The 27,724-nt window shown below is 36.0% G+C and overlaps 1 protein-coding gene across 6 annotated transcripts in view; it reads right to left on the bottom strand.

Annotated features, from left to right (window-relative positions):
* The window catches only part of Hecw (Hecw ubiquitin protein ligase), a 117,180-nt gene that overhangs the window by 2,856 nt on the left and 86,600 nt on the right, over positions 1–27,724 (bottom strand). For 5 of the 6 annotated variants that reach the window (XM_076113821.1, XM_076113823.1, XM_076113822.1 and 2 more), the window contains 4 exons: positions 6,896–7,114; positions 5,694–5,960; positions 1,234–1,399; positions 193–405 (listed from right to left, as the gene is read on the bottom strand). In XM_076113821.1, coding sequence (XP_075969936.1) covers positions 193–405; positions 1,234–1,399; positions 5,694–5,960; positions 6,896–7,114 — 865 coding nt within the window. Of the gene's footprint in view, positions 1–192; positions 406–1,233; positions 1,400–5,693; positions 5,961–6,895; positions 7,115–20,758; positions 21,255–27,724 lie in introns of those variants that run through there. The other variant, XM_076113825.1, reaches the window with a different exon arrangement.

Raw genomic sequence — 27,724 nt, 5'->3', positions numbered from 1 at the left:
TTATCATTAAAATGTCTATTGTGCCGAATGTTCGTATTAGGTAAATAAAATGCTTGTGGTGGGCTAACATTTTTTATGGAAGATGTTTAGACAAAGGACACCCGAATGTCAAACGCTCAATTTCTACTGAACCTACAATCACGAATAGCATCTTGAAAGGAATGGTTTTTATGACGTAAAATGCTATATTACCTCATGGAATCCCCTGACCAGCCACTCGGTCTGCTCAGCGACACCGCGTTCGACGCGCCAGCGCACGACTCGTTCAAGGTACTCTTTCTTATTCCTCTCTGTGACGGGCACATCCCGACCACCTGCTTTCAACTCTCGCTCCAAAACCCTCCCGTCTGCTAAACGCTCTGATACCGCGAACGTAAGTTCTAAGGATGATACGCAACGTGCCGTCTGAAATGCAGAAAGAGATTTTTAGTTCGTGCTGATGATAATTCCTGTTGAAATTATAGGAAGATGGGTTGTGAAAGTGGATGTAATGGAGCGTTTCTTAATCTCTTGTTAGTAAGTACTTATTCTAGTAACTGTTGGTTTGGGTATTCTTTTTAATTAGTACCTAAATAACAGTTTTATTAAGCATCTGTGGTAAGCGTGTTCCTGTTATTTAAAAGGTTCCTGAAGATGCCTGTTATGGTGTTTGTAGTATGAAAGTTATTAGAGTTTAAAAAATATCGATTTTCATTCAACATTTCTGGTTTTTGGTTAATGTTGTTTTACGGAAATTTATTTCAGCTGTAGTATCAATTCATAATAATAGATGGCGTTATATATTTTTCACTTAATATTAAAAACATTTTTATTCCTTACTTCTCATATTTTTTAAATATTATCTCCCATGTTAAAATATGCACATTAATGATTTAAAACACCATTTTCCCCTGAAATACGTCTTTACCATGTGCTTATTAGTACTAAATAGTGTCACGAGATGGCGTTACTTGGGCAACGTATCAAATTTTCTGCCAGTAATGCTTAAACTGACTTAAAGTATTTTTTGCGATGTTATCAAAATGATAAACATTTTCTTATCATCAAATCCAATTTATAGCATTGACACTCCCTTTTCTATACTGATAGTAAATAGTAGCGGAAATATCTCTATTACAAACATTTTCTAAGAAATTATCAATATTTTATTGACTTGAGCGTACAAAAACACAATAAAATCACAATTAATACTTCAAATTATATAAAATAACATTAAAAACATGTATAAATTACCTGTAGCCATCGTAGCGAGGCTGCAAACTGCGCATCTAACGCGTCAACGTCTTCTAAAGCAGGCGGCAGACGGAGGAGCGCGCGGTACAGGGCTCTCGTGAACCACGCTTCGAGCAGGTACCCGTGCACCAACGCCAGGCCTAACACGCGCCCGGAGAAACGAAACCTGGAGAAGAGATATTTAATGTTAAATATTTGAAAAGGTTACATGTTTTTTATACTACATATCGATAGATTATGTCATTGTCTGGTCCATCGTTGTGAAGAAAAGCTCTAAAAGAAGAGGCTGGAATTGAGTCCTTTAAGATAGGAAGGAGACTTCGCTCTAGAGTTTATGGCTATTATTAGGTATGAAATTCCGTTGGTAATATCTAAATAAAACTAAAACATAAATTCATAAAAGATCTCTAGTTAATAAAGTGGTCGAGTTTAATTCTCAAAAGCTTGAAAGAAGTTTAAAAGTGTGAAGATCCTATGACGTACATTCTTTAGGAAAACATGTTTACTTCCAAGATCTTCACGCTATTTTAGTGTGCATCAAAATAAATGAATGACCTAAATAATTCTTAAACGTAATTCACCTACACCTAAGAAGTAAATTCCTTTAGAAATAAACAGTAACAGTCGTTATAGATCAAATATTTATTCAAAACTTTCAAATCAATCCAAAGTAGTCGTTACACATCGCTTAATCACACAAAAAGTAATATAATACAGGGTGGTATTAAAAGTTCCGCACTGTTGATGCGCACACAAAAACTACATAAAACATTCTGTCTGTTTGTCTGTAACATGATACATGGTGTTTGTAACGCGAGACGTCAAAGTTTCCGTGCGCGGCCGTACAACACAGAGTATAAATAAACATAGAGGGCGCCGCGAGGAGATATAAATAAGTCATAATAACGGATATCTGGTGGTCTTTTTAGGACGAATGTAGATGTACTGTTTTGGTATGATTTGACCTAAATACATGTGTAAATAGCTTAAAAATAGAGATGTGTTTCTGTACGGTTTAAAATTTGCAGATTTGCTTAGTGAGCTATTTGTTGTGATTGAAATCAAAACAAACGCTGAATGGTTTTGTAATATTTCTTTAATGAAAATTGCGCCAAGGCTTTTCTTTTTTCATTCCAAACTTGCAGGTTTAAAGACTGGTAGTTTGAAAATAAAAAGTGAAGATCTTAGTAGCCACTGCAAAAGGCTGTAAAAGTGATGTAAAATCCTAATGAGGACTATTGAAATTGTTAATATAATTTTTCTAAGCTGATAGTTAAAAAGAGTTTTGGTGCTAAAATATTGTCTTGTTATCACAAGGATACCTTAACAACAAATGATTCAATAAATCATAAAAATATTTCAATAAATACATACTTAAATAAGCTTGGTTACTCAACATGTATTGTATTACAAAAATAGTAGTGGTTCAATAATGTCGGTGCGACAACCTTGATTAACCCTACACACAATTGACAATGGAAGGATATCATTATAAGTCTAGTGTAGGTACCTAATAACTCAGTATTTTTCCATGAATTTATGTCCTTGAGGAAAGTAACTTTCAACATTGAATAAACTTTTAAAGCACTTCATATTCAAATTCAAATTTTCCTTAAAACGATGCAGGATTGATCTTTTTGTTGATGACTAAATTCCATGCTTTGCTACGGCATGTAAAATCCATGGTTTTGGTTCCATATGAACTATTATAACAAAGTCTCTAATTATGTTAAATTTCATGATTTAGGACACTCTTAGAAGTCCACTCTAGGAGCACCAATGTTTATATAAGTATCACCTAGGCAGTCTAGGTTAAAGGTTTTACATTCTAATAACGTAATACAGAATGAACAATCATTTAGGCACTTTCGAGTGATACTAATATAGGATGAAATCTTTCGTAAAGTCTGACTATAAGTCATTTTTGGTGCAATCCATGGAATGCCAAAAACTTGTAATTTTTTAGGAACTTATTAATTTCATTAAAAAATCTGTTTTGTTACCAGATTTCATACAAAACTGACTAAATAACAAAAATCCTTGAAACAGCGCACTAATTTTCGCATTCATAATAATTAATATTTAACTTACAATTGTGAATATTACTATGTTAATTACGAACATTAAGTCTAAGATATTTTCAGTAATTAGCATACAAAGTGTTTTATATATAAGTAAATACAATTAACAATTAGATTTATTGCTGTATAGTGACGCTGCTTTTATTCTTAGGTACTTGTACAATGCGCATGTATTTTTACAAGTAATATTTAAATAAGTTGAATAATTGTTATGACGTAGTTTGAATTGAATTGAATGAAAATTAATTATCATTTCATTGTTTAGTGCCTGAATTTTCAATTGGTATAAAGACAGATATTTTACTGAATCTTTAATTTGGATTGAAAACTGCATACATTATATATTATATTTATATATTATATATATTTTCAGCTTTCATCCATTTAATCGGATCCACCCTGCATCGTTGGACTAACTGAAATATGGCTTTCTAGCCCCCGTTATTATGTTATGTTTATATGAGTAAACGCTATTGAATAGAAACCGCGGGTAAAAGATCTACTTAGTTGATCACAACTTACTGGTACTTACTACCAGATCGTAGACTCTGCAGCGTCTGACTGCGTCTGATAGCATGATAGAGTGAGTGAAATGTCCACTGGAGCAATAATATAGTACATTCAGGCACTTAGTCCTCTACGTAACATACTGTAGACAAGTGTAGACTAAAATCTTTCAAAGCTCTGTGTTATTAATTAGTTTTATGCCTTGATGATCATAAATTTTGTTTAAATGGCAGTCAGGATATCCATTTTCAGATATAAGCTTACCTACTCAAATCTATTACCACCATTCCTAATAAGTATTTATATTGTTGTTCTATTCTATTATTCTATAAGGAAGTGAGACGAATCATCCAGACCGAAGTCTACAGCTTCAAAGCGTAAAACTGCAAATTACATCAATTTACACGTCAAAGCGAGTGGCAATGAGGCGGGGAAACATGTTTACATACATTTTTTTGCACATACATACATACAAAACAATGAAATTATAGCTATTATTGTATTTGAAGCTTCCGTGTGTGTGATAGGTATTATTATGTAATTAGGCTCATGTGTTGATGTGTCGAGTGAGTAATATAATAAGATGTGTCATTAACGTAATTTATATTGTAGACTGGCTGTAAATAAATATATTAAATGTATATTAAATTAGATGTAGGTTAACTAAGACCAATCAACATACATAGTACCTTCCCACATAGGGTCTCAATTTTTCCTTTAGGAATAAGGGATTGGGATCACTGTAAACGCTGTTTTGTGGCAATTTTCTTTAATAAAATAATTCGACTTTGAAAAGCTGTGTTTATTGGAATTTGGTACGATATAATAAAATAACGGTTCGATTGGTACGATATAATTAAAGGGTAGCAGGGGTAAAATAATTAACTTAATATGTAAACTATGTAAGTATGTACCTATTTCAATAAAAATTAAAATGTTGTCCAAATTTACCAAAAGGAAAAAATACTGACTTTTGAAGACGTTTCTTTGTAAATGTATATTTCGACAATGTATACTAGAATGAATATGTATAAAAATAAAATATTAATTGTACTACATGATGCCGAACTAACGACTTAAGAATGCTTTAAAACACACGCGACCTCATTCAAAAAAACATATTTTATTCATATAAATTCAATTATATTCAAATGTGTATTTTTACAATTTTTCTTAATTCTCATGTTTTTAATTGACTATTGTATTAAATATTAATATTTATATAAATTTAAAACCAAAATTAACTAAAATCGTATCATTGTATAAGTCCATTGTGTTAAATAAATGGCGTATATTTTTGAGATATTACACCAGGTAGGTAGTAGATTAAATTCAATGATTATTTAGTTATTTTAATACACTCAAAATTATTATAATAGACTTTTGAATATTATAAAAATAACTTAGTTTTTAATTTCCTTTATTCCTACACCTTTATAATGTTATAGTTTATTTCAATAGTTAATAAAACTAAACGCCTATTTATAACTAATAGCAATTTATTTATGACTCAATAATCATAGCTTTGCTATCATTTTATCATGAGTTGCAATTTAGTCAAGTTGTATGCAGACTAAAGGAAATGTAGCGTTACAATGTATTTTTTCAACCTAGCTCTATTACTAACAAAAGTGTACCTACCTAAGCCTAAAGACCACACTAATCCTCTTGCAACGCGATTCTCTACAGTCGGTACTGAGGAGTATCGAGAATTGGCATTTCATGTAAAAATAGTTCCCACGGCGCCCGCTAGAGGCGCTAGCTAATCGTTTATCGATAGTCAATAGTAGTATTTGTGTCAACACAAATATATTTAATGGTCTTTCAAGAACAATTAGATCAAAAAATAAGTAAAATTTTTCAATTACTCACCATTCATGATGGTTATCCACGAAAGCGGACATGGGCGACACGTGGACCGTATACGTATCGTTGGCAGAGTATTCGAACAGCCCATAATAAGGGTTGAACAGTTCCCTCGACAGTAGAAAGAAGAACTCTCGGCTCGGACCGCCGTAGTCCAGGCCTTCTTCGCCGTCCCACAAGACGCAGAGCTTGCCTTTCTGCAGTTCCTTCTTGCCGCAAGACATGATGCGACGGAATGCGTCCTCGAGGAGGTGCTCCCGGCGGATGTGGAGTCTGGAAAGATGTAAAGTGATGGTTAATCATGAGTTGTATTATTGTAAAGAGGAAACTTGAGGTTTTGACATAAATATTGTAAACGTAAAACGTTAGGTGGGGGTTTCTGGAAGCTTTTAGAGCCACGTTTTTAGAACCGTTGCTTAGAGGTCTTGTTTTTGAAAAAAACTGTAATACCTAATATTTTTAAGCACCAACCCGCAATTATAGGTACGAAATATATAGTTTAGTGGGCTCATAAGATCCAGAAAGTGGCCCAGAAGTTATTATTCTTATTGTTTCTGGGTCCAGTCTAAATTCTGCAGAATGAAAAATGGTTTCAAATTAATTTCTTCATATTTGTCACCATTTTTACCCCTATGTGACTACGTAAGCAGCCGGTTTTTGTACTAAACTGACTAGCTACCTATTATTTCAAATACAATACTGACTAACTTGTAAAACTGATGCCGTCTGGGTTTTTATCATTACAGGTGGTATAAGTTTTTTACCCTTGGACAGATTGCTGGTGTTTTCAGTCAATTACGATTGTACGAAGATACGGACATAATTACAGGTTACAAGTAGGCTATGAGTGTTCTGACTCAGATTAGATGAAATAGGAGGTAATTGCAACCTGTCTTTATGTAGCTCTCCGCTTGTATGTTTAGCTTACTCTAGGAGCGAGATTCGTATCTAAAGTAACGTACTCTATATTCCGTAATATCGTAGTATCCATTACACTAAAGTTCAAGAAAGCTACCTTTTTTAGTACATTTTTGCGTACAACTACATATTCTATTTGGAAAACTGTCATTGTTGCTCTATTGCAAACCTAATGAAGACGTTCTTAGCAAGCTTTTTAACTCTTCTTCTTGTCACAAGACACAATTTCTTCGCAGAAAGACAGTAAATGTTTAATTTGTGTTGTTTTAAGCAATAATTATGTCACTTACTTTAACTTGCCGGGTCCTTGTCCATATCCCTTGCTCTCGAGCTTGCGGTAGAAGGCCCTCAGCTTGGCTTCGAAGTCCCTGCGTTGCGGCGCGGGCGCCCTCGTGGAGCGCGCGGCGGCCGGCGACGCGGCGGGCGAGGCGCACGCGCCGGCCGCCGCCGTCGGCGTCACACCGCACCCGCCCGCCGGCACATAGCTCATTATCTCCTGCTCGAATAGGCTGCAAAGATAGAAATGATGCTGGTTACAACTATGATTTTTATGCTTTTGGTACATAAATGTCAGTGATGGAAAGGGAACTTCTTCTTGAGCCTTTCAATCAAGATATGGATTCAGATTGGGTAAAAATATTTAATTAAGTGTTTAAACATGAAACGACGAGAAATTGTATTTGGTTACAAGAATCAAGTCAACGCACTATTGAACACATTTCCCGTTGGTAACCTCTAAGGAAATATTTGTGTGTGACGTAAAATATCTGTCTCATTAAGATGTTAGTCCAGAAAACACGTTTGGACAATATGATACGAATTTCAAGAATAGGAGAAAAGTACACAATCTTAAGACAGTAAAACTTGGCTAATCACGATCCCTATCTATCCTACACTAATATTCTTCACAATCACAACTTTGTAACTTAAATACCCATCTACGTACGCATGCTTCTGACAAATACATGACACTGTTCTAAGTTAAGTGCTAACTGGTCTATATTTACAAGGAAATTACGGCTGAAATCACCCAACACGGCCGTTTATCCTTAAAACATATTATTATTTGCTTATTCAATATTTTCTGAAGTATCTTCGAGTAGGTGATTTGCTGTACTTCCTCCGGATGTCTTAACAAGTAATTATATCGATTATACGTGCATCGGTGTAAAATAACTTGCTTATGGCAATAGGCGATGTAGACGAGAAGAGCCGTAATTATGGAACATGCGACTGTGGGCCCTAGCGCACTACCCTTAGGCACTCCTTGAAAAAAGCGTATAAGTGGACAATTACAGACAAATATGGGCAAATTACTTAATTAATATTACAATTATACCAGGATTTCTAGTTGTGCTAAACTTATTATCCTCATTGGTACCGAAAATGTAATGTTCAAATCCAACCTCTTATATTTATAAAGTCTATTCTACTTCTATAGCTAAACAGTTGCACCGATTTTGATGAAATTCAGAACGAAAATAGTTAAACGTCCGGAATCAATCATGGCACGTTTTTTTCATAAATAACTTAAACGGAAGAATTTTGTTTACCGGATGAAAAAGATAAAAGTAAGTTTGAAGAAAGATGAATGCAAATGGGAATGAAAATTGGTATATAAGTACTCAGCTACTAATTGACTAAAATTTGAATATTTATTTATTAAATTCAACCTTGTTATATTAATTCGCGATAATAGCTCAAATATAACGTGCAAACATTTCATAATTATCTAGTTATATACGTTTCAAATTAATGTTTCCTGCACACAAAAAAGATTTGCGTAGATCATATATCGAGATAAGTAGCCGAAATTATACGATAATTTTAAAAAAAAAATATTCGTAAATTTAACCTTAGATAATTTCCTTTATTTACACATAAGGAAATAATTATTTAAAGTATGTATTTCTAACACTTAAATGTAGGTCATTTTCAAGGTCCAGTAATTGCAATTTAACGGTAATGGTCATAGATCTGTAAATTGCTATCATTATATAAAACGTGACGGCTTGTCTCATATGAATCAGGGCACATTAGTACCTAAGTACCCTATATTTTATTCGCGGTAAGTAAATAGTGACGTCATGACTTGGTGGTGGGATGACCAATGGATTGAAGATTCAATAGAATAGACCAAAATCCTTTCCTCCATTGCATTGCGATAGAAATTGAGAGCTTTTTAAAAAAATATTTTTTTCCTAGTGAAATAACGAAAAAGCTGGTTTTGTAGTTTTACTTACTTTTGGATATTATGTGTCATAAAAACTAATAATTATAAACTCAAGTAAGTAATATAAGAACTCTTTCCGTCTGTTACGTTTTCACAGCTAAACCGCTGCATTGATTTGAAGAAATGTTGTATGGAGATCGTTTAATACTCATGATTAAACTACGGCTAAATTTCTTGAAAAAACATAATAAGTCATGAAACTTTGTTAGCGAGCTAAAACGGAGGGCTAGCTAGTCTTAAAATAACTCTACAATCAAGTTCATATATTAGAAAAAAATACTTTAAAAACTTGAATCATCCCTATCAATATGCCTGTCGCGTCCATGCATTTCAATTTACAATAAATACATAACTATGTCCTTTGTGTAAAAAAATAAATGCACCATAGACCACACCATACATGACGATAATATCAAATGAATGGTGAGCTATCGGCGCATGAAATCTTTACAAAGGTTGTATAAAACAATTTGAAGTGCTTGTGTTTAGTTGTTTTCATAATAGCGGAGCAACCTTGTCGCTCTACAGTAAATAGTTTTGTTATTGTAATGTGTTTTTCTGAAATGAGTATGTAAATGCGGTTGTTGAGGTAAATCATCATCATCATCGGTCTCTTGGCTTTGAGCGTCATTGAAAGTGAACTGTTTGTTAATTCTCCTATGCGTCTTTATTAGTGGTCATTTTATCTTTTTGTCGGACCATTTAAACATTTTTAAGCTGAAATAAATAGCGCTTGATTCATATCTAGAGGTAAACTTAATGCTCTAGTTGCAATATTACTTCCATCTCAATAAAGAAAGTAAGTAGACAATAGTAAACCGCAAAAATTCGCACAAACTTGACCAAATTGTATCAATATAACTAGACCACGTGTGAAAGTGAGACTCCTTCGCTGATTACCAGAGCGTGGACTATTCAAAAGCGTAATAATAAAAGCGATGTGAAACTAAGTGATGGCAAGTATGGCAACACATCCGTTACCATCAGCGAAGCTGCTAATGTGGGAGGCTCACCACGTCGTGAACAGAACCACCCACATTGTCTTCTAAAACAATTTTACAACACTACATTAAAAACTTCATTAAACAAACGAGATAAGAACATCTAAAGAATATCTCGAAAACATCACAGTTCGTATGTTCGCCCCGGCTGGCCACGAGGTGCAATGAACCGTGATAGATTATGACCAAAAAGACGAGAGCAAGGCCGGCCCACATAAGACAGAGACAAAACGGCCGGCTCTAGGCCCGTAATACCCGTAATCGATTTAGGAGAGCGGGAGATTTAGAACCGCAACGCCCCCCGCTCGTGATCGAGATTCGGTAATTAGTATAATAATTTCATTTGGGCCCGGTGAATTATACGTGAAGACGCGCCGCGCGCGCACGCACCGCGACCACCAGCCCTTCTAGACCATTACACTTCAGCCTCACTCGCCTCACTCAACTCACTCATCTCACCGAGCACACTCACACTCCTAACCGATAGATTTTATTGTTCATCGGAGCCCAAACCCAAAGAGTAGACATAACAAAACCCAGTAATTTTCGACGTAATCCGTTCGTAAAACAATGAGTTCGCCGAAACGTTGATCGTTCAAAATCACGTACGCGTCGTCCATACCAAACTATAGAACCCTTTTACAGAGGAACCTTCGACTAAATGTTTGGTTGATCTATTAAAGCGGACGTGCGACACTCGTATTATGTAAGACACGTGCCCAATATTTAGTATTCAATGTCTAGGGAATGATTAGACAGTCGCGCGACAATGGCTGATATAATTGAGGAAACATTATAGTTCTCCATGCACTCGGTACTAACTACAAACCAGCTACGTTCCAAGCAAGGCCGTCTCCCGGCGTGCTTCGATGGGAACGACCTAAAATTACTCACAACGATACACATATTATCTGTTAGATGTGTGTACGTGTAAATTGTACGGTTTGTTATAAGATCGGTGAGAAAATAGTTTCCGGCACGCAACGCGAGAGCGAATTCGAATCGCATTTTTGTGTTCCAAAAAGTCAACAAAAAGTTCGGTAATATCGTTTCGTGATAGTATAATCTCGAAGTGATTACATAAGCATCCGGCACATCGTGCACATATATCATCGAATGCCACCAATCCCCGAAACTTAATGAGTATCGGAGGCATTCCCTCGGCGCGGGCGGACGGCGCACGCGCCCGGGGCAGCGCGCGCGCCGGTCACGTCCCCGCCGCACGCCGCTCGCCGTTCGCCACGACAGGTGTGCGAGGTGTGTCTCGCAGCGCCCGCCGCCGGACACCACACGCACCACACACCACCACCACACAGATCTGTGATACGACCAGATAAAGCAGACGCTACCCGTGCCTGACGTCTTGATTCCGTGTCAGGGTTGAATCGAAGATGACGGGGCGAGATCTAATCGCACGTCTGTAGTAGTTATTTAATTAACAGTGACCGTGTCCAGACGATGGTTGATAAGCCTCGTCAAATTCTGAGATCCATCACAGCAGACGATACACGAAAACATTAGATAGAAGTAGCGCTATTGTGTCGGTGTGGTGTGTAGCGGCCGAGACGCGTGTGTATCGTGAAGGCGTACTTTCACCGCAACATGTGCGCCGGGGCCGGAGCCTCTCGGCCATAATTCATCGCCGAACAGCTGCCATTGATGATTCCTAAGAACACTTCCAAGTCGTTTGGGAACAATGCGTTCTGCCTCCTGATGTTTTAAAATTGTTGACTGTTTCAATTCTGTTTTTACAAATTGCAGAGCACATGTCGTGCTCGATTGTATAGAGGCTTTGAAACGATTTAAAACGTGGCCCTGTTGAGTTTTTAGTAGTATTGTTAATAACACGATATAAAGGTCCACATTAGACACCAGAACCGATTATAATAAAGGTCCCCCTAAACATAATCACCCATGATGGGCCGTCGTCGCCCTGCGGCCCTCGACGACGGTAGATTGAAGAGTCCATAGCTGGAGGAAAGGAAAGCTGATTGCTGGCCTCTGGTCAACACGTTACAGATACAGTGTCATTTACCTGAAGCGACGAGAATAAGTATGCGGAGAATTTATCCAAGAAGAGAGCTGTAGTAATTGGTGGATGCGAGCTAAGATATTACCTCTATTTATGTTTCACCCGTAACTAATCCGTAATTATCACACGGTAGGTAAACGACTTGGAATAGCGTCTCCTTAATACGTCGACATAATAATACTCGTGACAAGTCATTATCTCTCGCATCGTAAACTACGTGTCTTTGTAGGCTTTTGACAAATTTAAATGCCTATTGAAATGCAACAAATTAAATTTTAAACGCTGCTAGACAATGTACGGCGACATTTGAGTGGAACTTGAAAAATATCAAATTACTTCCGAGAATAAAGTTCTAATATTGACACGTAGGACCCGAATCGAATTGCTTGTAACAATAGGCGTCTCGTTCAAACATTGGGTTCAAATGATATGTTCTAGAAGGCAAAATGGAATTATGAATTGGCCGACATTGGTGCGACCTCAGCGGAATTAAAATATCTACGTGCCTAATAATTTGTGGTAAATTACTTCCTACGAGGGAATGAAGGATTGTCTTTGTTGTTTAATGTCGGCTCTTCGAACTGCGATTACACTGTGTAGCGTATATGGTAGCGGTGACCTAATATTGACAGACGTTAAAACCACTAATTAAGTTATTGTAATACCATTTTACCGGTACCTACTTGTTACATTTGCTGTGGAATATACCATACCGTTTTCCCTCTATAGTTTAAAAATAACATGTTTAATGCAGGGAATGAATACTAGCTAAATTATAATATTATACTTTATGCACTGGTTTTTATCAGAATTTGTAAACGAAAGCAATATATTTTGTGCAGTCCCAATTTGTCATTGTTTTTGCGTCAGTGCCTCATTGTTTTGTTTCTCTTGAATTAAACGACGTCAAAAAACGTTACTATACGGTTTTTTGTTAAGTCCTCTAAGAATTTATAGTTGCTCAATTCAAAATTATGCACATTCTTAGCTTTAGTTTTATGTTATTCAGGTAACTTAACATTTTTTATCTCATAAATCATAGTGATCCCGTCTCACCTACAAATTAAGTTTCCGAGAATTTTATAAATTGAAAAATTCCCTCAGAAATAAAGCGTTATGTGATAATAGGGTCGGGTATGAAAACTAAATTTGCGTAAAATTAAGTGTGCTTTAGAGAATATTAAAACATTAGCGAAGCTTGAGATTTATTTTTATAGGGACGTGCGGTGTTACCGGTTGATCGATTAGTCGATTATACAAAGGTCATTATATCGATTATGAAACTAACATCATTCACACCAAATCCGATTTAAAAAATCGATTTTCTAAAGCGTAGAGATTGACGAGCTTTTAATGACGTCACCGTTGTAATCTACAAACTATTTCAATAAATCTCTCGTGCCCATTCTCCTCGGTGCCCAGGTGTACTAATAATTGTAAGATAAAATATACCGTAAAATAATCGCGTGTCAATTCGAAACTGGACCGAACCGTGGCAGATAAACACTTTTTTAGTCTGAAGGTCTAATTATCGTGGAGTTGAGAATGTTATAGCAAATATTCCCGGTCGACGTCACCCCAATTAGGGTCTTATGAAGGACTTCCGCTATAACTGTGGCAACGGAACAGACAAACTTAATAATGCAATTCATTTGTGACTGACTATTTTCATACAAACTATGTATGTATATTGAATACAGACATGGAACAATAATCTCGTGCGTCTTGTCGTAAATTTAATTTTTCACCTCCTTCGCAGTCTTTTGTTGCTATATTCAGACACACAACGTTAATCGTTGCGTACTATACATGTACACATTGTACACATGTAATTAGGTCACGTTTATATTAAAGTGCAGTTGTACGGACCTTAAGAGACCGATAGCGATAACGCTAATAGTAAAACAAATAGTATCTGTTCAAGTGTATTTTTTGTGGTTTAAACAGATGTTTTAACTTCTAAGTGTCTTGCTACATACATATTCGGTTCGGCAAAATTACCGAACAACAAAACCGACTTGATTACCTTGTTTTGGCTTGTGCCGATCGGGTTCATCTACACATCGGTTTTACCGCCCGGCTAGGCCGATTAATGCCGAAACGAATATACGTAGGTACATTTAGCGGTAGTTTATCTATTAAAACTGTCATTATATATTTTGTATATGAGCTTAAAAGCTATTGAATAAATAAACTACCGCTAAATGTACCTCAGAAACCGGGGGTTAAGTGTCATACAATGCGAAATATCAAAACAGAAAACGTAAGTAAGTAGAGCAGGTACACGAATGGACGTCGTCATTACGTCTCCGTCACACGCACTCCTTGTCTGCATATCTTGTATGTATCCTTCTCCTTCTGCGAATAGCTTGTTGCTATATTCAGACACATACAGATAACTGGTAGATGCTTCACAACAGTGTTCTTTATTGTGTTCTAAGCACATGTTATTTTAAGTACTTGTTAAGTGTTCACGACCACAAATGACTCGGGACGATATTTGCGGCTTCAGTAGCTAATAGAAAAAGATACTAAATATTAGTTTTTAGTATTATTAATGTTTAATTACGTTGTTAATTTATACTAAAGCGGTTGGAGTCATAGTCTAAGTATGAAATAAAATGACTGTACTGTTTTGATTAACTGCGGTTAAGTTTAGTAGAAACTTAGTGATGTTATAAACATAAGTTAAATATATTTGATTCTAAACTACGGCTGTAACTTTGTCCGCTTGGAAAATATCCATGTGTTTATCCAAGCTTTAAACGATCTATGTGCCAAATGTTTTCAAATCCGTTTCATAGTTTCGTAAGTTAGTTCGTAAGTTAGCTTTCGTGTTTATAATATATTATTAACTTACTTTATATTAATTAGACTTGCTAATAAATTATACCCATCAGAGATTCAGTAGCTTTACGAAAAAAGCTCTTTTGTTTGCCGTATTTATATTCCTCGCACCAGTTAAAATTTGAGGTAAACGTTTCCATTACATCGTAACAAAACATTTCGATATCACAACAAATAAAATTATCCGTGCTAACAAACTAAAGTGCAACATGAATAAAACCGTCTTTATATCAACATATTAATGTCAATAAATGGCCGTTAGTTGATAAAGTAACCCTAAATTATTTATAATTAACGTACATTTTATACAGGCGCGAGCGGAAGTCAATACAATGGGAATGGAGGGGAGTAGGGGGAGACAATGGTGGACATAGGACTTTGTTAAACTCTGACCTGTTGATCGCTTTGTGCATTGCTTAATTACCGGTTAGTGCTGTCAGTGAAAGCTTTAGTCGATTAATCGATGCTGTGTATTAATCGACTAATGAAACTGTTAACACATTGAAAATAAGTTGTGGAATAATTAAAATCCTGTGTAGTTTGAATGATAAAAAAGTATTATGATGAACTTTTGGATCGATGTTATTTTTTTATTTTGGCATAGAAATAATTAAAGTTACAAAAATAGTAAGTGATAATTGTTTTAAAAATATTGATTTCCTACTCACTAGTTCAAATTGACTACAATTTTCGTATCACACAAAAGGTCAAAACTAATTAAAAACACAAGTTTTGAGTAAAATTTACTACAATATTTATAATTCAACGCCCGTTTTCCTAATACATACACAATATGTATAGCTATATCGAATAAACAGTCATCTATCACAATTACAGAGAGAATTATAAAACTGCGTAAGAATTCCATTTGTTTACTTAACCCACACTTATGTATAGATGGTGAAACAGGCCGTTAACTGTTTACATAAGAAGGGAGTGATCTATAAACGAAATGTGGGCTGCAATGACTAATGTTTAATGACAGGAAACATAAGGACAATGACCGATTGGCGGGAAACACTCCCGCGCAATGGCTGACTGGCTGAACGAAGCGCGCCTTAGCTTTACTTTTTTTTCTTTTCTTTTTTTTTAATGGGCTCGTTATCGATTTGTTGTTTATTCGTAATCGATTTGTTTAGTCGATTAGTGTTTTGCAATGTTTTGTTTTGATTACAACGTTGAGGATGTAATAAAGACGATTTAATTACAGGATGACCTATATTTAGTTATATTTTAGTACTGGTTGCATTGCTGTTATAATATTATGACTCAGAAAAAAATGACATCATTATGTAAAATAAAACCGATGTATATTATGCGGTGCAGTTAAGTTATCTATTTGTAGATTTTTTTTTACTATTATTAGATAATTAAACTAACAGCACCAAAAATATAAAACTTTTTCCACCCATTTCAATATCAAGGTCCAAAAATAGCTCTAAAATGCGTAGATATGATGACAGGTCTATTGTAATTGTCAACCAGTCCTTGGGCCGAGTGGCCACACCAGTTAGACCCGTCCCACAATGCCATTCCAGACGAGCGCTCCGGTGTACACTCGGCCTATTGTTGTGCCGTGCAGAAAAAACACCACCTTGGAAACTGTATACTGTGATGAGTCCATGAGTAAATTGATATTGACTGCGAATATTTGTGTGAAGTGTAATGTGCTATTTTTATACAGGGTGGAATTTACACGCACTATCCTTGCAGGCAGTCGCTTTTACGTTAGTTATGTAATAAATATTAACAATATAAAAAATAATGCGTAAATCGGTTAATTAATGTCGTTAAAAAGGTATTTTTAGTATTGAAATTAAATGAGCACCCTGTAGAATATCAGCAAAAAAACAATTAATCCATGATTCAAAGTAGTGGTAGAGTCTAAAGAAGTGTCATTCGAGTTCATTGGCTATATTGTGGTATAATTACGCTATCGACTGATTAATTTTCTTTCCTTATCACGTAATTACAATAGCAGAAAGTGCGTAATTATATTAAAAGATATCCACTGTAGAAAAAGTGCTAAAGAAATAAAAAATGTCAGACTTTCCATCTACACGTGACAGAATTTAATAGCACATCCAACGGTTTTCTACCACAGCCTACAAATATTGAAAAACGAAAAAACACTAAACAATATTGTTACAAAAACAATAAGCATGAGAAACGTTGATTCTCCACACACGTTATAATCTATAGCACGGTGTTTGACCAAACGCGAAGACCGACTCTAATGCGGCCAAAATATACTCAACACCAACATCTTTTACACAAATACCCACATCTAGGTACAAGACAACAAAGTTAAGATTCCCTTGACAGGTGTTCATAACACAATATTGTTTATCTGTATCGGGTCCATCTAAGAGAATGATAGTTCCCATATCGAGTGGATTACGACCGAAACCATTACGCTTTACGACGATTTGATTGGTACCCCCGCAACCAACGACATAGGAGCACGCTAACACCACACCGACGCGTAAAAAGCACACGATTTACGATACATCGTAAAACTTGTGTCCTATTGTTAATTTAAAAGCGATGAACGCCGATAACTCACATTAACCAAGTTTGTTTTAAACCCCGATAACGGTTAACCGGTAATTATTTTACGATTTGTTTGTTTTTACTATTCGTGTGTGTTTCTTATCGATTAGATACAATGTGCCAATAATCGTAATGATAAACGATTGCTTAAATACCACGCTGAAGATTACAACGTGCTTATCTAATGAGGTTAAAGAAATTAGATCTTTACAATAGACTTGATAACAAAAAATGTGTATCGACAATAGAAAATTAAGGTCGTCGTGAAAAAACATGAATAAATAATGTTGAACCAATAACGAATAGAACGCTATTCTTGCACGCGCTGACGTAAATGTACCAGAATATCAACCTACACATTAACCTATAGATACAAGTAAATTTTAACATTCAACTTTAACCGACACCTGTGTTTCATACCAAAGTATTTCCTGAATTTGAATCTTAGATAGAATTGGCAAAGATCCCAATTTACGCGGAATTAATTCCAAAGTTTGACGTCCGATATTTCAAACATCAGGGATATTTCAATAAGATATTTGTAGCATATCCAAAATTAACAATCTGCGACGCCGACTGTTTTTAACCAAAGCAATATTCTTTCATTTTAAGATTACTACAACAAAATTACGGGAAGAAATCAAAAGGGAAGGATCTTTAAAAAACTGTTATCCGTCTCTTACTACCTATTTAACTTCGAGGGTGCCTTTGACAATCGCCGCTTCCAAATCTAAGGTATACAAAGACCAGACAATTGTGCACCTTTCTGGTACATAACAAAAGCTGGGATTAAATTGCAACCGGGTTTATGGAGTCTTTTCAACTGTTGTTGCGCGGTAAGTCTTGATTCAATGTTTCGAAGGGCTCAGAGAAAAAAGACGACATCAAACGAGCTTTTCGTTACGGAAGCACTACCAAATACGTATCCTGTTTTTGATTTAACGAAATAAACAGGTTTATACATTTTGTTTTAGAGTTATCTAGACCTCGAAGAAATCAGTAAAATACGTACTTACTATACAATTACATAATTACGCCTTAGACATTGTAAATTGCTGTAAGCTGTATGTGATTTATTACATTTCAAAGTAGACTTAATCTACCGTAATTCTGAACTACGGTAGGTTTTCAACGGGCTGTTTCCTTCATTATTTCTATTCAAGTGTCCGCGTCGAGATCAATGATCATTACTCACTTTTATTTATCTTATATTTGACGCTATAAAAAGGACATCGTCTAGAACTCCAAATTCTGTATTCTCACGATCATTAACGCGAGACAGGATATATATTTCTGGAGAGAGGAAACTGTGTGTCGTGGAAATTACAGTATGATGATTAAAAAATAATTGATGATATATAACCTAAAATAGTTTAAGGTATCATTCGCGCCATTTAACTTTGCCTGTCTGAATATAGTAACAAGCCACGTAGAAGGCGAAAAAACAGAACGCACGGATTACGGGTGGCTATATAGGAAATAGTGATTTACTATTAAAGCTTCAATAAGTATTCTATTGTTGCACAATACGAGGCTTCCGTGTTTCCGTTCGAACCTTATTCGTCGAGCGAAAACAATTTACTTTTAAATGTGATGGGTAGACGTTAGGCTGTTGGCCAGACAGTTCTGTACATCCTGCTAACAGTTGCCAGCCATAAGTCTAAGTTCCCATGCATGTGTTGAACAAGTGACCAGAGTTAATAAGCAGATGGGCTTTAGTACCACTATTACTACACTAGAAAGTTTATAAGCTAGCTGTAATCGGTTTTTGTAGAACGCCATTGATATTTTAACTTAGTTATTGTTCAATGTACTCATTAAACTAGATAAATAATTAACAAGATCAATCTCAAGCCTTAAGGTCGTATTAAATCGAGCGAACGTTCAGTTACCACATTTACGGAACTTTGGCCTATTAATTTTAGATATAGCCCGATAACTGCACCAGTGTTGGTCAATGGCCTAGTGACGTCATCATAATTGGCTATCCCGCGAGATTGTAGTGGACCACTTATTTCGCGGAGATCGGAATCGTGAGGCTGGACGTGATCAATGTCCAACTCCACTCATTGTTCCGTGGTATGATTGTAAAACGGCCTTTGTGCTCTCCCTAGTTTGTTTGCTAGAAAATAGGTCGAACGGAAACACACGACATTCGCATTTCATTTCTTTGCGGTTCAAAGGGTTGGAAATGTGCCTTTGATATTACGTGTTAATTAAAAGCAAAAATTAGGTCACAAGCAAATTTTGAGATAGTGATGATTATCAAATTAGGTTAAATATTTTTTCGCACAAGAAATATTTAAAGTAGTAACAGACATTAAATTCTTCTACAGATAAGGTGAATATTTTAAGTGTCCTAGCAATTATGAAAACCCTTTGCTAATTACGAGTAATTTGGTTTTGGTAAGTTTTAATACTGCTCATTCAAAAGGAGGTCGTATTAGACCAATTGTTTTACTTACTAATTAAAAGATAAATTACTAGTATCATAAAAACAAGAGCATGCGTGTAGCATCACGGATCGTGCTGATCATTCATCAAACATTTTGACGACTAAATTGGTCAAATTATATTCAAGGGTGGTATCACCATTCCGTGACTGGAGATTCTACTGATCAAATCTGTGGCAAAGAATACTTCGATCATAAAATTATACAGTAATCAGCTATTGTAATTTTAAAGTCCTTCGTAGGAGTAATCGCTGGCATGGGACACGCAACCTATAAACATTGACATTTTACATTGTTCGAACTATCAATCGATACTTGAAACGATAATGACCCATGAAATAATAATGTACAGATTCAACTTAGTAACTGAAACGCCAACAAGTAATTTTGAAAGTTAAAACTGGAAAGTCTGTTGATTTTTAAAACGAATCTGCAAAATTTTTGAAACATCGCAAAGAGAAATTCATGAACGAAGATAACCCAAAAAATAATAGCTAAAACAAGCTCGTTAAAGCAACACATCATAAAGGGAAAGTCTGTCAAATCACGCTAAATCTGTGAGAATACGCGTTTACAATTAACAATGATGAATGAGACAAGACGGATGGTAGCGTTGAGACATGGCGTAATTTTTGCATAACCCCATGGATAGAAGCATCGCGTGAGACAGCCGGAAAACGAGAGTTTGATATGAATGAAGGCATTAATAAAACTATACGTTCGGTTGCGCGTGCATCTCAGCCGCACGCATCTTTACGACGGCGGCAGGGAACGTGCGAATAGGAACACTTGCGCAAGCGCAGCCGACGACGCACTCCACGCACTCGCCGCACTCACGGCACCGCGCGCACTCGGCTAATGGCCCTTTATTGCCACTATTTGTCTACTCCAGTTGCGTATATGATAAATTGGGCTGATAAAAGTATTTTCAGATCTCACTTTCTCTAGAGTCTAAAAACGAGGGAAAGCTTTTCGGAAATGCACACGTATGAGTATTTTAATGTGACAGAGCTGGTACAATTCTGATTACTTACAGACTGAAGACAACGCCAAAGGTTTTCGAAATGACCCCCATGGTCTTCTTCCAACCCTTGATGAATTGGCGGCGGCGCGCCCCCCGGGGCGACACCGCACGCGCCCCGAGTTCCGTGTAAGAATTAATTTTGCTGACTATCGGAGCCTGTGGTCAAACTCCTCATCACTGGCGAAGACACTTCACTGGTAAATCCGAGTGCAGCACTGTACAAACTCCATAACTTATCACAGGGAACTGTTTGTCCAACGTTACAAGGGTGGGACCCTGGGCTGTCGACGTACAGCCCGCCTCATTACAATACAATCCACTCCTGACGACTTATTTCGATTGTCTAATTTGAATATCAAATCGGTGCACAGTCACGGAAGGTTCGATTCACTTGACACTCGGTGCGTCGAGTGGTGGGACGGTGCGTGCGCTCGTCGTCGCCGCGCGGACTACACTGACTAGTGACTACGCTGACAACACTGACGTTACTCGTTACTGTGATTGTATCGTAGAGCCGGGGGACGCTCGCTACGCCCGCTACGGGGGTGTCGTTTCACTTCGTAAGCTCGTCTGACTCATGCGAGTGCGTCGCTTTACGTTATGTTTGTCCACTCGACGTTGTGTCACATTGTTCGATGCACCTTTTCTTCAACGGAAAATCTATACACGGAAGAGGCCGCCGGGGCATCGACGCATTTCGCACGCGACAATTACGCACAATTCCGAAACAGTGCTCGCTTTCATGTAACTCACTCGTCGCCTAGAGCTGAATCTCGCGTGAACGGCCGGCCCTCAGCCCGCTGTCAGTACTATGCCCTGGTCAGTGACGTAATTGTACAATAAATTGTAGAGCAGATAATCGCCTACGCTCGTTTGAAATTAACAAGGGTATTGAAGTGAAATCTTTTCGTGCACTGCCAATTGTTGATGTCAGAGTGAGCTCAGCATCCTGACTCATTGTTTTGTAGCTTATGAAAGCCTTATATAGAGATCTAAATGTTATTTTAAACTACCCAACAAAAGGTTATAGGGGAATAAAAGCAAAATGTCACTTGTGCTCTTTTGTTACATTTAAAGAGCAGAACTATAACATAAAAACTGCGTCATTTCCCTATGCGACAACTATTCCTGATTGCGTTATATTCCATAATAGGTTTATTTTAAAATAACTCATATTTTCGATGGCAATTTGTCGGCTTCTTTTCTAAAGTGATTGAGTGACGGGCGCTATAGTATTAAGTAAATCCTTAGCATCCTAGGCCATGAATGTGGGCACAACAAGTGTCCATCAGCACGCAACGCCACTTACAATCTTATGCTTAACCGGTAACATTACTGCTATTTATAAATGCAATACAAGACAAGTTAAGTAGCGAAGATGGAAACATTCTTTAATTATTTAAACTGCAGTTGCTACTTGCTTGGAATGAGACGGTTACGTTTAAAATTTAAATAATAACGATTTTTAATGCCCGGTTTCTGAGTACATTTAGCGGTAGTTTATCTATACAATATCGTTAGTCGTAATCGTAGTTTTTGTGTATATTTTATTAACGTGACCTATGAAGGTTTTCAAATACCATCAAAAAGTTTGTAATAAACTTAACCTTTTCAAGTTTTTGATAAGGAGTTTTCAAGTATTTTATGTCAACACTGCCCACAGAAAGTTAAACATGTCCATAAAGAACCGAAATAAAACCCACTTGTAGATCAAACAAGATATTTATAAAATAATATGAATTCATTTTATAGGGAGATGAAAGACTTCACGGACATTTTGCTAGACGATATTATGTATACGATGGTCTACGGCGCAATTAATAAGATCAGTACAACAAGAACTTTCGACTTAGATTTTGTGGCTGCCATTTCTCATTTGGAACATATTTTTGTAAAATAACGTGTTAAAGAATATGTTTTCAAAAGATAGGTTACTTTCTAAGATAGAACTAGGTTTATTTTATCTATTTACTTGCTTTTTGCATTTACCACCAGCGCACCGCGCGTTGGTAGTGATTGCTATCGTAGCGCTGAAGTCTTCTGCGACTCTTTTAATTGTTTTTATTGGGTTACGGAACTTCGGACTACGTAGAGAACCAAAAGTCGTATTCTGTCGTTTGAATTAACCATACCAGCTATAAAAACTGAAATTTATACATACCTATTCTACAAATAAACTCCTGCGTATTTAACTAATATAAAAGCAACTGATACAGTTCAACAGATTTTCAAACAGGTCTTGAACAAATGTTCTTTGTTACAGTCCCTAAGTTACAGTCGCACGTGTTCGCTAGGTATCTCGCGACCCACATCTTGAGTAGGTATGATCCCGTGCCCGCATCACACGACCTGTGACGGAATCCTGGCTATTTGCATAATGATTTTATCAGGGGGAGAGTTCTTTGTGCAATTGAAAAGTATTACTTGATGTGACGTTTCAGTTCTTTTATTGGTAAGGTTCTTTTAGTGGTTGTTAAAGTTTCAAGTTTGCTAGTGATTTGTTCGTTTGTAATTATGTTACCAGGGGAGATAGCGAGTTCTTTCTGTAATTGGTAACTAAGGCCTAAAAAAATTAATATTTGTACTTTATGATATACATTAGCAACCGAAATAAATTTCCCCTTACAATGTGTACAGGAAAACAAAGTTTAGTCATATCATTACCTCCATACGCAACTTAGTTCGATATTATTGAAATCAATATTTTAAATATACATTTCCCATGACACGGTTTCCATGTACTTCGTCATCGTCCTCGCGGAGGCCCTGAGACTCCGTTATTATATCTGTATGACGTCAGGACGCCCCAAGGACTGGGTAATCTAGTTCATTTCCCATTATCGCAAATCTGACCTCAATTTTTATAAATACAAGGCCTTAAGACCCACAAACCCAAAAGAGACATGTTCTAATAACTACATATAATATCGTCATTTTCTTTTGTGCATATGAGACTCTGACTGACTTCCAAGACCTTTATTGTATAAATAAATAAATAAATTTTAACCCATTAATGTCCCACTGCTCGGCAAGAGTCTTTATTGTATACATATTAGACTGAAATAGGTCCATCTCCTTTTTCAGTCGCTCAGGGTTTCAATTCTGTAACCAATGTTTGAAATCACGTTGTCAACTATATCCACGTTAAAACTTATCAAAATCGGTTTAGTGGTTTAGCCGTGAAAGCGTAAAAATAAGTAAAGTAATGGATGTATCAAAATTGTTAGTAGTTTTAGTTGCGACCTCAAAATTATCATAATATTTAAAGTGTTTTGTTAACCAAAATTGTTTCATAATGCTTGTCAAATGATAATTAAACGAAGTAATGTCGCTTTGAAGGAGTTTGAATCGCGGAACGGATTACGTTTTGGTAGTAATTTACAATTTAAAAATCTTTAACATAATACATTGATGTTTTGGTCATGAAAACTGACTGCCTACAAACTGAAAAAGATACTCGAATACTGAAAATGGTTACATATTCTTTACATAATAAGTTGAATAAGAACTTGTTTAACTTGTAAAGCAGATTCTATTTCAACTCGAGAACATTCGCGTGGGTCCTACTTGGGTGGTTTTGCGTCATTGATTTCAATATCAATAAAGTCCAAAACTACTTCAAAAATTTTAATAGAAGTAAAAGTAGCATGGGCAAAGATAATTGCGTTCTATCGTTTCTTAAGTCGGTTAAAAACCATTGGAATTACCCTTTTTTATTCGCAAAATAGTATTAATTCCCATCTCACACATAACACTTTCAGAATAAGATGGACGTAAGTGTTAATAAATTACTTCCACCTTATGCTTTTCTTACACTGTAGATACTTATGCGAAAACAACACGAGCTCATAAGTTATACCCATACGTCAAATGTACGTCGTGTCAACTTCCCTTATTTCCTATGAACTTACAATTGTATATAATACATATGTACCTATAGTAAACAGTAACGTAAACCAATCGTCACTGGGGAAAGTATCAACACCCTACGCACTTGTATTTTCCTTGCCTTAACTAAGAATAAATCAAAACAGTCATATTTCGTCGGCTGACGTACAGCAAAGGAGTATCAGGCGATTGTATGTCATCTTTACATGACATCATATTGCAATTTTGTAAAAAACTAAAGATGCAATCATGAGTCATGTGTTGGAAGTAGAAAATGAATCAACTTGCTAAATTGCTGAAACTAATTTGGTTGCTCTATTTTTAGTGATAGATGCAGTCAGCTATCCTTGTAAGGATGCTCCTTAATTAGTTATCTTGGATCTATCGAATTGTTTATTCAGTTCACAATATACTGAAACCCCACTCGATTTTAAATGGCCCTCAAAAATCTTTCTGTCGCTATAACGTTAAGGTCAACATTATAAGTGTTACTCAAAATTTTGCTATGTCTAGAACATAATAATATGTACAATTAATTAAGGGAAATTAAGTAAGGAAGGATGAGCGTATAAAAATTCACTAAATTTTCCGACGGTCGTTAGTGATCTATAGAAACATAACATCAAAGTTTCGTAACTAAATTATTAAATGATGTAAATAGGGCTGAGCCCTTAACACTACGCTTTACTCTTATTTCCTCAAAGAACGGAAGGTAAATAACTACAGCCTACCACTTTTAACTGAATACGGATAAACAAACAACTCTTAAAACTATTGGAAAACCTCTCAAAGATAAAACAAATTTTCTTACATTTTCCTTCATTGTTAAACGCGCAATTTTTCTTCTAAACAAAAGAATCTAGTGACGTAAAAAGTGCGTCGTACATCCCCTACACCACAAAAGAAGATTGCATTTACATTGCAATTTCGATGTCATAGATAGATGACGTCAAACATATATTACACTAGCTGACCCGCGCAACTTCGCTTGCGTCACATAAGAGTGAATGGGTCAAAATTTCCCCGTTTTTGTAACACTTTTTACTGGTACTCTGCTCCTATTGGTCGTAGCGTGATGATATATAGCCTATAGCCTTCCTCGATAAATGGTCTATCTAACACTGAAATAATTTTTGAAATCGCTCCAAGTAGATTCTGAGATTAGCGCGTTCAAACAAACAAACAAACAAACCCTTCAGCTTTATAATATTAGTATAGATATGTATGTAGTTGTATGTATATGTCGTTGTATGAGTCTCTATGTGTGTGTAGTACATTATGTATTGCTAAGACAGACACTGTCTAGGTTTGGTTCGATTACGCATACATTCGTAATCGCAATTATAAAGTTACATGTTTGAACTAGTTCGTGAGGTTATTTTCCTAGTGGAAAGACTGGGGTAATTTACCTTTTTAGTTGTTTTCTTATATTTTAATGTAATTCATGATATGTCAGATCAGGTGATGACGAATATGTTATGATAGGTCAGACAAAATGTATGGATTAGAATGAGTTAAGGGAAGTTCTGTAAGGATCGTACAAAGTGGCATTCTTTGGTCTCTGCCTACCCCTTTGAGAAAAAGGCGTGATATTACGTATGTTTGTTATTTACTTTGGTACCTACTTACCTATTTCTTATCTAATGTAATCGAATATGTCTGTTATCCACAATAATCCTATAAATATTACAAATGCAAAAGATTATAAGGATGGATGTTAAAACGGCAGAACCAATTTGTTTTAGAAGATGACAAATTCTTTGTTAGGAAAGGATAGAGCACGGAGTCACCGGTATAAACTAGTTGTGAATAAAATTCCCTGATAAATATTTTTCCTCTTAATTATAGGCCTAAAGTGGTTAATTAAATTATACTGAATACTTTATACAGGAAGGAAAATGTGCCATCTTGGTAATATTTGAGGTCAGTAAACGTCTGACTTAGCAACAGTCAATAACAAGTTGACAATACATTTACCGACCACGTGAGGAACACAATTTTAGGTACACTACCGTACTGATAAGACGTAATTAAAAAATTGGCAGTTATTTCGTTTTTCAGGCAGTTACCGTGTTATATATACCGTGTTATATATGTTACCGCCCAGGTAACTGGGTTGTGGAGCTATGATAGGATGTCGCTTCATGTAAAACACTAGTATCCAGCTGCAACCGATGAGACTGGAAGCCGACTCCAGAATAGATGGAAGAAAGGCTAGGCTGATTGTTAAAAAAATGATGAAATAAATCGCGAAATGTCACGGTCACGCGTATGAACCACTAAAAAGTACTTACATTCAAATTATTTTGTACAACATATCATCCGTTGTTACAATTGCGTGGATGGGAATTTCTCCGCAACTCACAGCGATATTAGATAAACTTACTTATGAACTTAGTTATCATTAACAAATGTTTTCTTATCTGACTAGTAGTTTTGGAGATTAGCAACAAAAAAACTGTTTAGCTTTGTGTTAGCATCGACTAAACTCTGTAGCGCGGTCAGTGTATCCGACTGTTGACGACGAGGTCCAGGCTTCGATTCCCAGGCCGGACAAAGTCCTTTTATTCACAATAATATTCCGAAATTTGGCAACTCCAAGGGGGAGTAACAATATAAACGGCGAAACGCAGGTGTATGTATTTCATACACCTCTCCACCTTCGGGTATACCTAACCGTTGGATATTATGTACACGTATTTACTGAATAATAATTCTTATAGTAAATCTGGCATCTCATGAAATCGAGTTTTTCTTAATTTCCCAGTTAACAATAAAAACAAGATAATGACGTGCGTATATAATTTTAATTAATTATTGTTTGCATTCAATTGCTATAATACAGACTGAATGAACGAAATCCGTTAATATCATTTTAATTATATTACCCTTGAGGCTGTTTATTGTTACGTGTGATTTAGATTATATTTATTTTTATATTTGTAAGATTAATGACTGTGGCACACATATGTATGGTACTTTAATATAATTATATTATACTAGCTGACCCGCGCAACTTCGCTTGCGTCACATAAGAGAATCATAATTTTCCCCGTTTTTGTAACATTTTTCACCGGTACTCTGCTCC

The sequence above is a fragment of the Anticarsia gemmatalis genome, chromosome 4 (genome assembly GCF_050436995.1).
Source record: "Anticarsia gemmatalis isolate Benzon Research Colony breed Stoneville strain chromosome 4, ilAntGemm2 primary, whole genome shotgun sequence".
In the NCBI taxonomy this organism is placed as follows: domain Eukaryota; kingdom Metazoa; phylum Arthropoda; class Insecta; order Lepidoptera; family Erebidae; genus Anticarsia; species Anticarsia gemmatalis.
This window is presented reverse-complemented; position numbering and strand designations above follow the sequence as displayed.